Source organism: Notechis scutatus, chromosome 1 (genome assembly GCF_049901735.1).
Source record: "Notechis scutatus isolate UNSWTSFEM ecotype Mainland chromosome 1, rNotScu1.2, whole genome shotgun sequence".
Lineage (NCBI taxonomy): Eukaryota > Metazoa > Chordata > Lepidosauria > Squamata > Elapidae > Notechis > Notechis scutatus.
Genome location: NC_142009.1, coordinates 127,402,587 through 127,418,106, shown reverse-complemented (window position 1 = coordinate 127,418,106; position 15,520 = coordinate 127,402,587). Strand labels below are relative to the sequence as shown.

At 39.4% G+C, this 15,520-nt stretch overlaps 1 protein-coding gene across 1 annotated transcript in view; it reads right to left on the bottom strand.

Annotated features, from left to right (window-relative positions):
- Positions 1-3,859: 3,859 nt before the first annotated feature.
- Positions 3,860-15,520, bottom strand: part of COL21A1 (collagen type XXI alpha 1 chain) — an 84,001-nt gene continuing 72,340 nt past the window's right edge. Inside the window, exons 25-29 of the mRNA XM_087945641.1 lie at positions 13,257-13,403; positions 13,097-13,151; positions 11,838-12,038; positions 6,564-6,641; positions 3,860-5,163 (exon numbers count right to left, since the gene is read on the bottom strand). Coding sequence (XP_087801767.1) covers positions 4,976-5,163; positions 6,564-6,641; positions 11,838-12,038; positions 13,097-13,151; positions 13,257-13,403 — 669 coding nt within the window. The 3' untranslated portion in view covers positions 3,860-4,975. The remainder of the gene's footprint in view (positions 5,164-6,563; positions 6,642-11,837; positions 12,039-13,096; positions 13,152-13,256; positions 13,404-15,520) is intronic.

Sequence of the window (15,520 nt, the reverse complement as noted above, 5' to 3'; positions counted from 1 at the left end):
TAAAATGAAATTAAATCAACAAAATATTATTCACATTATGCACCCCAATTTTTTTTAAAAAAATGGATGGGAAGACTCACATGTAGATGTCTTATTACTGCATACTTTTATTCTGATATCGGTAAGTATTATTATTACTAGATTTTTTTTTATCCTGCCCTATATTTGGTAAACTCAGGGCAGTGAACATATCTCAAACTTCTGCCTCTCATTTGCTCCAGAACAACAATCCTGTGAGGTAGGCGGGGCTGAGAGCGAAAGAAAGTTATTGACCAGAGTCACCCAGCCAGCTTTCATTTTTCCAGACTTGATGGAGAAGAACAGGGATTGTCCTTCTTTAGCACAAAGGTTCAAAATGGCTGAAGAAGACCCAATAGAACTCTTAGTTAAATCTTTAGGAAGCTTGGCTCACCTATAGCAGCTTCTTCTCTTTGCTTTGCTGTAATGATCTGTAATAATCCTGTGGCTTACTATATAATGCACACATCCAAGAAGAGCAGTTATAACCAGTGAGTCTGCATTGACCACTGCATCCAATTGGCATGGATAAAAGCAATTTTGTGTGCAGACTGACAAGCAGATTAATCACAATGGCTCCTGTTCTCCTCTTACTGGTCATGTTTTTTATTATCTGAAAAAACCTCTGCTGGTTGACTTTCAACTAGTGCAATAGTAGTTGAGAAAAAGTACTTCAGGTGGACCCAGCTTTTGTCAAATTTGTCTGAATTTTTGCTGCTATAGCTGCAATAGTATCTAGGATAATCCCAACTCTTAGATAACTGAGCAGATATTGTTGCGACTTTCATTCTCATTTTCTTTAAGCCTAAAAGAGTTAATTGTTGTATATTAGGAAAAAAATTTCCTCTGATGTTTTTAAAGGCAATCAAGGATGACTACTAGTTTGGTTCATTCTGTCTTTAGCTCATGGTGACATTTGGTTAAATCATATTGTGATATCTACTGGAATACAGTAAGTTGAAAGTATTTGTAAATTCATAATAAAGGATTTAGTTTTCTGAATTTCTAAAATGTGAGCACAACGCTTAAAATATATGGCCTTGTGTTAACTTGCTACAAATTTTTCTTTAGTTTGATTTTAATTTTTAATGTGTATTCTACATGAATAAAAGTTATATATTCTAATGTAAAATGTAATTAGTTTTTTACATTTTTTCTTATTTTAATTTTTGTTAGCCATTTCATGCACTTTGAGTAGAAATATTTATACTGTCAACATCCCTTCCTTCCTTCCTTCCTTTCTTTCCACTTCCACTAATATGGAAGTGGAAGGCACTAAAGACCTGGTTCTGTCAGTGGGTCTGGGGAACGCAGAGTGGGATGGAGTCCATTAAATGGTTCATGTGATGTGTGTCACCGGGGTGGGGTGGGTTATTATTTTATTAATTTATTATGTGATTATTCTCTTTTATTAGTTTTATTGTTTTATGTATGAAGTTTCTATATTTATATTCCCGTAAGCCACCTTGAGTCGCCATGTGCAAATAGGTGGCAATATAAATTTCCTAAAATTAATTAATTAATTAATTTTTAGAACTTCCTTGCTGGTTGAATTCAGATTTAGTAAGAAGAAACTGTAAGCTGGCTTTGCTAGAACAATTCCTGGCTTGAGCAGACTGAACTGGGAACAGACCTCACTGATTACAAGAAAACCACCTTCAGTAGTGTCTTTTGCTTGACCAGTTGACATGAAAACTAGGCAACTTATGCCTATTCATTGATTTGAAAGTTCACTGAATTTTATTTCACTGGAAATTATTTCCAAATAAGCCTGACAGAATTGGAGCTTTCAAGCCAGTACCAACTTTCTAAGGTGTAAGCTGGTTTAATGGGCCTTACAGGCATATTTGCATCCTAATGTTTCTTTAGACATTGCAGTTGTCCATAAAGACAATCCGGTCATAAAACAATGGAGATGAGACTCACAGCATCAAATTATATTATAGATCTGCTTGGTTTCTTCATCTTTCACCTTCCCTTATTGTCTGTTAAGCATGAAAATATAATGATGAAATTTCAATGTTATTTTATCATCTGTTAATATAAGCGAGGTAATAAAAGAACTGATTCCAGGTTATGGCTGGTTTGGGGGAGTAAATAACATAACTCATATTTCTAAATTACAACCAAGGGTATATTATCTAAATTAAGGGATGGCTCCATCCAGTGAGCATTATTAGTGCCAAAGTATTTTGTTTTGCTGCCATCTGCTGGTTATTACATATTAAAGAAAGGAAGACAATTATCTGGCACCTTTTCAAGCAACCATATTAGTGTGGGGGAGAGAAAAAGGAAAACTTGTCATTTTCTGATGGTAAAATGAAAATTTCAGTTTTATTAAACTGAGCCTGGAGATTTTAAAGATTAAAGCTGCTATCTACCATTGCTCTTATTAGATTTAATCTTTGCTTCTTAAGTCTGAATCAAATGCCTTAACGCTAAACCACATTGATTCTAAAGTTATATTTTACCAATTTTTTTTTTATTGTGGTCCACATTTAATTATAGACTGAAAGCCTAACCAAAAAGCAACTTGAATCCATAGAGATTCAGCCTCTTGTTATACTTGGGTTTGCAATTCTTTTGCTCCTGGTCTACCATTGACTCACAGAGACCTTTTCACCCAGCCTCTTTGAGAGCAAATGTTATGCCTAACTGACTGATTTTGCCCCACAGGGGGCAGTATCTCCACCTAACCCTACTTTTTTTCTCAAGGAGACAGGATGAAAAAATTCCCCCAGAAATCCAGGCAGATTAACATTTTGGGGTAGCCGACAGGGAAGATTGCACATGGTAATCACATGATCATTTGAAGATTGCATTTGGCAATCACACGATCATCTAAGTCAGGGATGTCAAACCCAAGGCCTGCAGGATGGATCTGGCCCACAATGTGGTTAGATCTGGCCCGCAGGGCTGCCCTGGAAACAGCAAAGGACCGGTCCCCAGCACCTCGCCCTGCCAGCCGTGTGCTGATCTACAACTTGGTAGCGGCCATCCGGACCAGAATGTGGTCAGCCTTAGATCTGCTCCCCTGGAGCCAACGAGGGGCTGCGCTGGAGACAATAGATTCCCCCACCTGGGCTTCCACAGGCACCCCCGACATGAGTGACACTGAGCTGGCCATGACCACCCTGGCTATGCTCTACCCAGTCAGCTGTGACCACTCAGCCATCTACCCAGCCCCCCACAACCCTGATGTGGCCCTCAATGAAATCGAGTTTGATACCCCGATCTAAGCCATAAATCAAATGAGTTGCCAACTGCCCAAATCACAATCAGGTGACTGTGGAGGCGCAATGGCTGTTAAGTTCAGGCATGGGTCTTGTTCCTTCATTCAGTGCTGTCATAATTTCAAAAGATGGCTGAATGAATGGTCATTAAGTGAGGAATATCTGCATTGAAAATTGGGAATCAACAGAAATCCTTCTGAAAATGTTTGGCTAGAAATAAGAGAGAATTAAAAATGATACCACTGTGAGATTTCAGATGAAGTGGCAAAAGACACTGATGAAGCCTTTCTGGATCAGGGTTACAAATAACTGGGGTGTTGTTGCATAGAAGAGGGAGTGGGCTTATTTTCTGTTGCTCCAGAAGGTAAACCAGAACCGACAAGTTAAACCAAAAAGAGCAGGCTGAAAGTACAAGCTATCAGTCAATGGAAGAGGCTGCCACATGAAGTGGTATGTTCAGCTTCCTTGGAGATCTTCAGAACAGTGGCTGGATTATCATGATCTCATAGATCTGACAATGACCAATGGTTGGATTACATGTCTCTAAATCCCTCCCATCTTCCCAGTTCTATGAAATGGAAACAAGACCCAATAAAATCACCTTTGTTACCAGAAACTCAACAAAATTTTATTTAACCTTGAATGTCAAGCATATTACAAATGATGGCAGAAAAACCAGCAACTGTAGCTAGTTAAATGCAGTTTGCGCTCTGTATAAATGCAGTTTCCATGAAATCTTTGCATTAATATTTAACATCAATTCAGATCCGGATGGAAACTGTTACAACTGAGTTGATTACGATGCCAGCACATTTGTTGAATGCATCTCATTTTACAAAATGAACACTGAAAAAAAGCAACATTGCAGAGACTGTAATTATGAGGAAGCATCAGAGGTCTCTTGTAAACTTTTGGTTTGACATTTACAATTCTATAGAAAAAAATGGTAAACTCACGTTCTGTAATCAGGATGAACAGATTAAATAAGTTTATGCTTTACTCTGTGAAGATTTGCTTTTCAACAACAGAAAACCTTTGCCAGACTATACTTAGAAACCAACATTTTAAATGCACATTTTAGTCTATTTCAGAAGCTTCCAGAGATGTTTTTGTTGTGGATAAAAGCATATAATTGAATATTTTGCATAAATTCATTAAGGTCAGCATAGCTAAAAATACATTGCATCAAATTGCCCAATGATAAATTAGACATTGAGAAACAGATAGTTTGTGTCTTTTTCAATATGAAAGACACAGACATTGGGGAAATTTATCAACATGTGAAATAACAACCAGCAATGTTCCATTAAAATTAAGATGTGTATATGCCGGCTGAATAGAAAAATCTTCACAGTGATTTACACTTGATTACCAAGTGCAGAGAGACCAATCCAGATTCCAGCATGTGCTACTGGGCAAACATAATTACCAAACTAAACACATTGGAGAAAAAGTTGGAATACAGAGAGTGAGCCATATTGGACAAGCAGTCATGATTTAAGGTAAGGAGAAGAAACTGCTGTCGCTATTTTCTGTGATAACTAAATTCAACTGGATCAGAGCCCCAAATTCCGTACACTGAATATGGGATATATTTTTTTACCATATTATTTTACACCATAAGAGGTACTTTAGTTCCTAGGAATTAGAATTATTGCCAGTTTTCTTCCTGAGTCTTGAAAGATCATCAAGGGCAAGCGCCAAGGCTAGTTCGCCACCTCAGATTAATAACGTGGTCCCTTTCTAAATGGATCTCTTCCTACAATTGCACTGAAGCACAGAGATGGGTCACAAATTCCAGGCTGTCCATTTTGCCCTGGGATTCCAGGACTTCCACGTTCTCCATCTTTCCCAGGCTCCCCACGTTGTCCAGGACTTCCTTCTTTACCTATCCCAGGTGGGCCTTCAGCACCTAGACAGAATGTGAAACATATACATGAAGAATGGTTAGCACCCATAAAAGATTGTAGCTGGGTAAAGATCTGTAGCCTGAATTATCCCACCTAGGTAACCTACCCCCTACTGCTTAATCCTGATTGGTCTACAGCTTCAGAGCAAAAGAGACAAGTTATGAGGAAAATTATTCTTACAACTATACCATTACAATATCCTTCCCCAGTCATCAGATTCCACAGGATCATGTCCTAATTCTGTTCTTTTTAGTATTTCAACGTAAAAAATATAATAGTCTTCTCTGAATAAAATAACTTTTCAAACCCTGCTCCCAATGGCAGAAAGATTGCTACAGAAAAATGCCATTCAATCCAATTAAGCTTCAGGTAGTCCTCAAGTTATGATGATAACTGGGACTGGAACTTTCATCGCTAAGCAATGTGATTATTAAGGCCAAAGATCACATGACCATATCACTCAGTGACAGCAACCCCAGTGCTCCCTGTTGCCATCATTAACCAAATCATTAGTCAAGGACTCAGACTGGCCCCAAGCCATTCTCAACTTGGTCTCTCCCAGCTCTGAGCCTCAGTAAGGTAAGGCACTACTTTCTCCACTTCCTCTTGAGCTCCCCCCAGCCACCATTCTCCAAAAGGTGTGCCTGTTCTCACAAAGCTTCAGCAAGCCTTTAGAAAGCTGCTGAGGCCTTCTGAAACAACAGGAGACAAGTGCACCTACCATTCTCCAAATGGAGCATCCCATTCTCTCAAAAAGCCTTTGGAAAACTGCTGAGCCCTTCTAAAGCATCACAAAAATGGTGTGCATTTTGGAGAATGGCAGAAGTGGCTTCGGGAAGAAAGCCTGGTGCAACCAGGGCCAGGCTGGGCATACCTCAGCAGCAGAGGGAGGAAGATAGCTAAGGTCAGCTGGACACAGCAGAACCTGAAGAAAATAGGGTGGTGGAGGCAACTGTGGCTGTGTGCTGGGGCTCTGAGATAGTGGGCTGGAATATGGGGCCTGAGGTGGCACTACTTGGCAGGGGCTCTTGAGCAATGGCTGACAGTTTAGACTACTGAAGGTCCCAGGTTTCTACTTCAGCTCTAGCATTACCACTGAGGAGTGCCACTGTGGAGCAGCCAAAAGAGCAGAGATGGGAGAGGGGGGAAGATAGACAAGTGGGAAGGGCCCAGTGGTCATAGGTGCAGATGGATACAAAGCACCTAAATTTTGATCATGTGACCATTGCAATAACCATAACTTTGGGGACCAGGCGTAAGTACCACTCTTTCACTGCTGCTATAACTTTAAATGTTCACTGAATAAAGGATTGTAACTTGAGGGCTACCTGTATGCAGAAGTAAATTAATGGTTATATTCATTAGAAAAACCAACAGAAATGTCAGGCTTCCCAAACAATACCTGGAGGTCCATGAGGGCCTTGAATTCCAGGGACTCCAATACCTTGGTTTCCTTTAGCTCCATTTTTTCCTGGTAGTCCTACAAGACAGGAAGTATAGGAGATCACTAATTCTTGAACAGTGTATATTAAGACATATTTCTACAGTAGATTACTATACAATGTCCTGGCTGTACCTCCTACTGGAAGTTAGCAGATGGAGCGCATAATTTTTATATTGGACATTTTATCATTTGCAATTCATTCGTCTGCAGCCTTAGAAGAAACAGCCTCAGTAACTCTGAGCATCACAGTTTAATTGACTGCATAGATGAATTAAAGACTTGCTTCAAATAATCTGATAGTTCCTGGCTATGTCACAAAAATCCATGTACCACAAAGGAAACCTTGCACTAGAAATGAACAGAAGAAAGGCAAGAGTTACTATGCAAGTCTTAGGTTCACATATCTAAAATTCACTTTTGCAACGATACAAGTAGTCCTTCACTTATGACCACAACTGGAATCAGAACTTCTGTCGCTGAGGTGGTCGTTAAGAGAGTTATGTCAGATTTTGCAGATTATCTTTCTCACAGTGATTGTTAAGCAAATCACTAGGGTCATTAAGTGAATCAGATGGTCATTGGGCACATGTGGCTTTCTCTATAGGATTTGCTTATTGGAAGCTGACTGGGAAGATGGAAAATAGTGGTCATGTGACTCCAGGAGACTCCAAATGTCTGAAATACATACTGATTACCAACTGACCCAATTTTGATCACATAATTGTAAGGATGCTAGAACAGTTATAAATGCAAGGCCTGGTCACTTTTTCAGAGCAGTTGTAACTTTGAAAATGTGCATAAGTTGCGGACTGCCTATGCAGGTAGTCATCAACTTATAACAATTCATTTAGTGACCATTTGAAGTTACAACGGCACTGAAAAAACTGACTTATGATCATTTTTCACACAACTATTGCAGCATCTCCATGATCACATGATCTGAATTCAGAAACTTAGCACTGTTACAGTGTCCTGAGGTCATGTGGTCACTTTTTGTGATCTTCTGACAAGCAAAATCTATGAGGAAGCCAGATTCACTTAAACAACTGTGATACTAGCTTAACAATTGCAGTGATTCACTTAACAACTATGGCAAGAAAGGTGGTAAAATGAGGCAAAATTAACCAATGTCTCAGGAACAGAAATGTTGAGCTCAATTGTCGTACCAAGTTGAGGACTATCTGTATACAGTTGTAAATAAAATGGCAACAATCTGATTGCTCTGCTTCAGTGATTAATTGTTGATGTGCTTCAGCTGTTGCCAATGGGTAGCAGTAGTGTTGGTTAAATAAGGAATGATAAGATTAAGTATCAATCCTTTCAGATGCTCAGAAAACACTTTTGGCACTTTCTATTCTTCCCTGTGAAAATAGATTTCTTTTATTGCCCTGATTGTCTGCTATGAAGAGTAAGCGACTAATGATATACAATGATGTCACCATGCAAATGCCGCAACTCCCTTTCTTGTATCAAATGTTTCACATTTGGGAACTCATGTAGCTCTGAGCAATCTTTAAACAAGTAGTCAGAAGTTGAGGACTACCTGTATATAGTTGTAAATAAAATGGCAGCAACCCGATAATAATTAATTGCTGATGTGTTATTATTTTGGTTTGCTGCTTATTGCTACAGGGCTTGGTTTTGTTTTTGCTGGTAATTATTACAACTGGTGTTCCAAAAGCTTTGTGCAGATTGCAAGCAGTTTTTTTAGTGAATTAGCCTTCTATTTATGACAGACATTTTCCACATAATTGCTCTCTCTTGGCTCAGGACAACCCTCAAGGAAAAGTGGCAATTTTCCCAGTCTCCCAGTTTAAAGTACACACATGTCCACTCCATTTCTTAAGCAGGCAAAGAAACCACTTTTTAAAGGGGGAATTCGTGAAACAACCTGATCCCCAGGCCTACATTTTGCCTTAGAAAACTACCGTTATGAACTTGTCATAACTTTAGTCAAAGAATTAAATATGTACAATTGGACAATGGCTTTCATAATGATATGAAAACAATTTTAAAAACACAGGCTTACAGATGTGGATATCACAGATAAAACTTCCTAATGAAGACAAAAGAAAACTCCATTGGGTCTGAACCCTTCAGATCTGTGAACCATTTAGATCAGGGGTGTCAAACTCACAACCCGCAGGCTGGATGCATCATGCACTGGCCATGCCCATCCCTTGGTTTAGTGAAGGGGAAAAAAGTTAAGATATGTCATGTGACAACGACATGACAACGCGAGTTTGATATCCCTGATTTAGATGGTGCATGGTTCTTAAGGGGATTTTGAGGGAACAAAAATATCCTGAATCAATAATTAAGAAAAGCATATAAGAGCAGTTGCTTCAGGACTAACCTACTCCCACGTGACAAGGGCTGTGGCCTATTTATTTATTTTATTTACTTATTTATTAAATTTATTGGCCACCCATCTCACTTTGAACTGACTTTAAGCGCCTTACAGCATTAAAAAAATACTAAAATCATCAACAATAAATATTGCTAACCCAATAAAATGACAGTACCATCAAACTGTTGTCAAAGTACTTCAAAAAAGCATTTCTTTTTTGTCAAAAAAGCTGAAAATTCTGGCAGGCTTTATCAATAGAGAATCTTAATTCTTGGGTCCTTTTATCTCTCCTTGCTTAGTTAAAAGCTTTCCTTGAATTCTTTTTCTAGCCATCTAATTACTTCTTTTGCATCCTCCCTACATTTGGCCTCCCTGTTAAATAAAATATTGCATTTGTTATTTTTGCATATCCTATGACAACCCATGAGGCTTGAGTGACACGCCAGCATTCACCAAAACCTGACAATGATTCTCAAAAGCGTGCCCATTCTCACAAGATTTTGGGAGGCTGTGGAGACCACACAAGAATGGTGTGTGCTCTTGCGCAGCCTCTGGGCCCTCTAAAAATTGTATGAAGACAGGGTGTGCTTTTGAGAGGCTTTCTGAAACTGCAGAGACCATGGAAGTAATAGGGTTAGGTTGGAATTAGGAAAATTTGTTAAAGAAATTGCTGAGGCAGGAAACTGCATGAGTGCAACAAATGGTGGGACGCTACTGCCTACCAACAAAAAAGTTGCAATTAGAAGGATGCTAGCTAAGGCAAGAACTATATAAACTTTGGTAACCTCTAGCTTATTATAATAGTAAAAAACACACCTCTTTTGATATGAAAGCTTATTAATATAAACATGTGATGTATGAAGGAGGGTAAAGTAGAAAAATTCAATCAAAAGAAACATGTGTCAAGGAACCCAATATTCACACATTCTTAGGATGTTAACTTCCTTAATCATAACTGTATAAAATGTGCGCTTGTGCATTGTTTGAGATCTCAGCTCCTTTGAGGCTAGACACTTTTGCTGGAGTACTCCAATAAAAGAAGCTGAATATTCTATTCCTTGTGTCTTTAGTGGCTTTGGCACTAGGCTAGGACCCATTTTGGGTACAAAAGAAGTGCATTCTCTGAAGACACTTCAAGAACAAAGACTTTGGGTGAGCTGGAACAGCCTCAGGTAGGCCTGTCAATAGGAAGAGAGGGCTGCCTGAAGGAAAGTAGTGCTTGGCAGGTCCTGGGGAGCATTAGGCTGTGGGGGCAATTGTATCATTTCCCCCAAAGCAAGTAAGGCCCAGGCCTTTTGGAGTGACAGCAATGGTGCTAGGCCTGAAGTCGAGGCCCAGGCCTTCGTTTCAGATCCAGCCTCAGCGCTGCCACCCAGTGAGTCTGTTCAGGGCAGCCTAGATGGAGGGAAGGGGAAGAGAGGTAGAGAACTGTTTCTTTTTTTGTTCAGGGAGGGAGGAAAGAGTCAAGTTAGGCATTTTCTGAATTTCTGACACACTGAGCCCAAAAGGTTTGCCATCACTGTCCTAAGGCAACCCTTCCTCATTATTTTATTTTATACCCCCTTTCGGGTAATATGGCGGTGTTGATGGGCTATGTTTTGGTTACCTTGTTTTTTTAGCCCAGCATTTCTCCATCACACATCACTGAAATAATCAAAGTCAAGCCAGGAATCTATTTTGGGGATTCAAAGAATGCAGGGGAACCTCCAAGTGAGAATTCAGCTGTGGTACAACTTGATTAGTGCTATCTATCTATCTATCTATCTATCTATCTATCTATCTATCTATCTATCTATCTATCTATCTATCTATCTATCTACCTACCTACCTACCTATTATTATTATAAATTTTTATTCATTAAACATGAAACTCGTCAATAAACATTCAAATTTAATGAATAAAAGTTTATAATATTACTTTTATTATTATTTTTTTGAAAACAATTTTATTGGTTTTTAAAGACAAACAAAACAAACAAAACATAAAAACACCCAGCTTTCTTTCATAAATATACAAACAGTGTGTCGGTTGGTTTACCAATTTTTTGTGCATCCATTTCGTAGTCTCAATTACAGTTACATTACATAATAACTCATATTATCAATCAGAAATTAAATACCCTAGTATCACTATTAAACAATCATTTGACTATAATTTTATTCATACATACTTTGCGAGATAACTATAATTTACTTAGTTTATTTTATAACAAATATTTCTAGGAAATAATGAATATATAAAGATATATTTCTTTTTTTTATATCATATCTATAAAATGTTTTTAGGATAGATTTGGTATGATATTACTTTTATTATTGTTGTTAATAATAAATTATTATTAACCTATCTATATCTACCCACCCATCCATCTCTTTTAAGGCCCAGCCAAATCTGCTTTTATACTCATTTGCATATATGTAACCTGCTGTGATCCTTTACCACAATCCTTTGTAAATTGTAATAAATTTCACTTGAATTAATCTTTCAGCTCCATGCAATTCTGGATCAGTTCCTATCCAGGAGAAGGAAATACGGTAAGAAATTTCATTTATCCCTTGTATTTTTAAGATTCCCCTTGCCTAAAACTACCAGCAGGCTCCGTGCCTAAGAATAAACAATTATCTTTGCTAAGAAATCATTAATATAGCTATTTTTCCTTTTGTAAACTTTGAAGATGCATAGGACAAATAACTCTACTTTGGTGAGGAAGAATCTGGCAGCCTTCATTCATTTATAAAATATCAGGATGAAATAGTGGTCTAATTGTTAGAACCTAACATATCCAGACAGCAATGAATTGGAGAAAGTTGCTTAAATTCCATTCCTATTCAAAACAGATTAGAAACAGAAACAGAAATGGGTTTGTAATGCATACAATTACCTTTTGTGCCACGAGATCCAGGACGCCCAGGAATTCCTGCCAGACCTGGAACACCATCATTTCCTGGCAAACCAGGAAAACCTCGAGGACCTTGTGGACCAGTCAGGCCTGGTGGACCAGGAGGTCCAGAGATGGCATCAGGAGATTGGCAATGATCGCAATGCTGGAACCTTCTGTCCCTAAGTATAGCAGGCAACTGGGCTAAGAAGAATTCAGACAACAAATATTTAGATCAAACAAAAAACATCTCATTATCAAGGCATAACATCTATTGACCTCAAACTTTGGGGGTTAAATTTACGTCTAGATCAGCTAAACAATTTTAAGTTCCCCAACTTTAGCAAGAAAGCTTTATCCACAGCACATTTCACTTCAAAATATATTTCTCATAATTCTTTGCTTGATGGTAAAAAAAACTAGGGCTAGTAAGCTATAAACCGGGAGTAAGAAACACTTTAAGCACTGCTATACCTGAAATTTGACCCATCAATTTGATCCTCTAAACTGGGCCATCACTAGAATCTTCAACAGTTCTCGCTCAGTGGCTAGCATTTCTCCCAACAGGCGGGATAAAAAATGTTTCATCTAGATTTTTTGAACTTCGTGAAACATTTTCATTTTCATCAACGTTTGTCCACAGCAAGGTAGCAAACAAAATGAATCTTGGGAAGCAGCACTGAACCAGTCAGAAAATGTCAGAGGACTGGGAGAATGAGCAGCCACTGTACACAAGTATTGTGCCCTGATGGATCCAGCATGATGGAACAATAGCATCCTCTATTTCAGAGCTTTGCTTTATAGTGGTGAGGCACTAAAAAAATTATGTGATTGTGAACTGGTAAGCCATAATAAATGTATCCAAAGGTAGGGAAACAATTCATTTACAAATAGGAAATCACTATATCAGTTACTAATTTTTTTTAAAAAAAATATGCCAATTAGGGGTATAATTCATCAACTCAGACATGAGTTGGATGGGTTTCATAAGGCTGCATACTTATAGACAGGGAAGGAGACATTTGATATTAGAGATGAGACATTTTAAATTAACTAGTTAATTTTATTTGGGCGTAGCTTATTTTTTTTAAAGTATGGAACAAACCATCCATTTGATTATGCGATTATGTTGTTTTATGACTGGCCATGATCAATGGCAATCAATTTCAGGGTGCCTTGACACTTCCTAAAATTCCAAATTCTCAAAACAGACTGCCTTGCCTGCCTCTACTGAAAATCAGTTCTGTTGACTGGAGACTCACTTCTCAGCACATCTGTACAGACTTGCCGAATAAATTCTTCTGAGAAACCTCTTCCCTGCATTGAACAAAGGTATTTTAGAAAGTTTACACACACTGATTGCACCATGAAATGAACAGTAGTTGTTGTTTTTTTTTAAACCCCATCAACTGATATACGCACAGGTTTTCCATCTGATCCAGAGATTCCTGGGAACCCCCTCTCTCCTTGTATTCCCCGTGGTCCTGGAGAACCCATCAAGCCATTCACTCCTGGTTCCCCCTTCTGACCATGGATGCCATGGAAACCGGGATTTCCTTTCTCACCTATCTGAAATCCACACAAAAAAAGCAGTACTAAGCAACAGCAGAGTTTGCTACCAGCATATTAACATTCTCAGCATCATGCAGGGCCATTTTACAAATAAAGAATAATGCCACCTATTGTTATGAGTCAGTCCATGCTATTTACTGCTATGGTCTGAATGTTAAATTTATCTATATAATATTAAAACTCTAATTTCTGTAACCTTTAACTGGATGAAACAGTGCATTACAGGGCAACAATTCTTGAACTAGGATACTACAAATGACCTAACTTAGAGACTGTACAAAATCTGGGACCCATGAATCGGGAGGGAATGAAATTTGGGAAGGTTATAAACTGCTTCAGTGCTGCTGTGGTCACATGATGCTCACTTTGAATATTCTGGGGCAGTTTCCCAGCCATTCTCGCAATTACTCTCTCCCTCACCCAGCAGCAGCCACTGACATGCCTGCTGGAAAGGGAAGAGAGGAAGGATTTGGAAGAAAGGAACACATGCGTACCCTTCCCAGTCCATATCACCCCCTGAGTTCCCCCAACTGATCCTCCTTCCTCCATACCTTTCCCTGTCATGGCACCTCTTACAGGCCCCCACATATCATCCTCTCTGAATTTTCTCCAACCTGTGTAGCATCTTTTCTGCATATCCTTCTTGAGCCACACCACATGCCTTATATGACTTGCATGGCACCTCTTGCACAGCCCTACATACATTTCTGATCTCACACACCCTGTCGCTCCCTCCCCTACCTGGCAGCAGCCACTTACCTGCCTGCTGGCCTTGGACTTGCAACTTTCTGCTGGCTTCCTCACTGATTTGCTCCTTGCAAGCTTCCCACAAGCAAAGTAAATGGAGAAGCTGGCAGAGAAGGGAGGGAGGGAGGGAGGGAGGGAAGGATGAAGGAAGGAAGGAAGGAAGGAAGGAAGGAAGGAAGGAAGGAAGGAAGGAAGGAAGGAAGGAAGGAAGGAAGGAAGGAAGGAAGGAAGGAAGGAAGGAAGGAAGGAAGGAAGATGTTTGATGCTCCCTGTCAGTTTCCCGCAAGGAAACTCAATGGGGAAGTTGGCAGAAAGTCAGAAGTTACTCCCATGCAACTTTTTTGCCCATGCACGATCGTTCTGCTTTTCTGTTTAGGTAAGGAAATATCTCTGAAATAATGACCCAATGGGGCACAGGTTGTCTAATGCTTTACACCAAAAGTCCATTGCAAGAATAATCCTTTCCTCCCCACCCCCCACCTTTCATGATAAACAGCTGAAATGCTGCTTAGATTGTTATTAAAACTGAAAAATATGAGATTCCATAGGTGATATAAAAAGAGAGAGAAGTATTTTGTTTCAAGATTGTTAACTGATATAACTACTAAATCAGCCTTTTCCGATTTATTTCCTCCTTAATGTTTGGGAGTTGGAGACTTGGTTGCAATGGTAGAATTCAATTTTTTTTACTACCGGTTCTGTGGGCGTGGCTTATTTGGTGGGTGTGGCTTGTGGCCATGTGACTGGGTGGGCGTGCTTGGTGGTCATGTGACTGGGTGGCGTGGCCAACTCAATGTCATTCACATCAAGGGGTGCCTCACCTGGCCCCTCCCTTTCCAGCCATTCCTTGTCACCCAGCCTCAACTTATCTATAGTTCTGTAAAAATGTTGTTCACCTTTTTTGACTTTATTATCTGCATACTATAGATGTACTTTCATGGACCACTGAAAGGAGGAAATGGCTCACATGCTTTACTCAAGAGTGTGATAGGCAACAGGCTTTTAAGGGGCTGCCACAAAGAAGGGGGGGGGGAATGTATTTTCCAAAGCACCAGGAGGCAAACAAGAAGCAATGGATGGAAAGTGAACAGAGAGTAGCAACCTAAAACTAAAGAGAAACTTCCTGACAGTGAGAACAATTAACCAGTGGACCTGCTTGTCCCCAGAAGTTCTGGGTGCTCAATCACTGGAAGTTTTTAAGATAAGACCGGACAGCCATTTCTCTAAAATGGTACAGGGTTCCCCCCAAGGTCCCTTCTAAGTATTATTCTGGTGCCTTTCCCAGGATTTTTACTCAGTTTGGCATCCTCAGTTTTCTTGCCTGAGATGGGGGTTGGACTAGAAGACCTCCAAGGTCCCTTTCAACT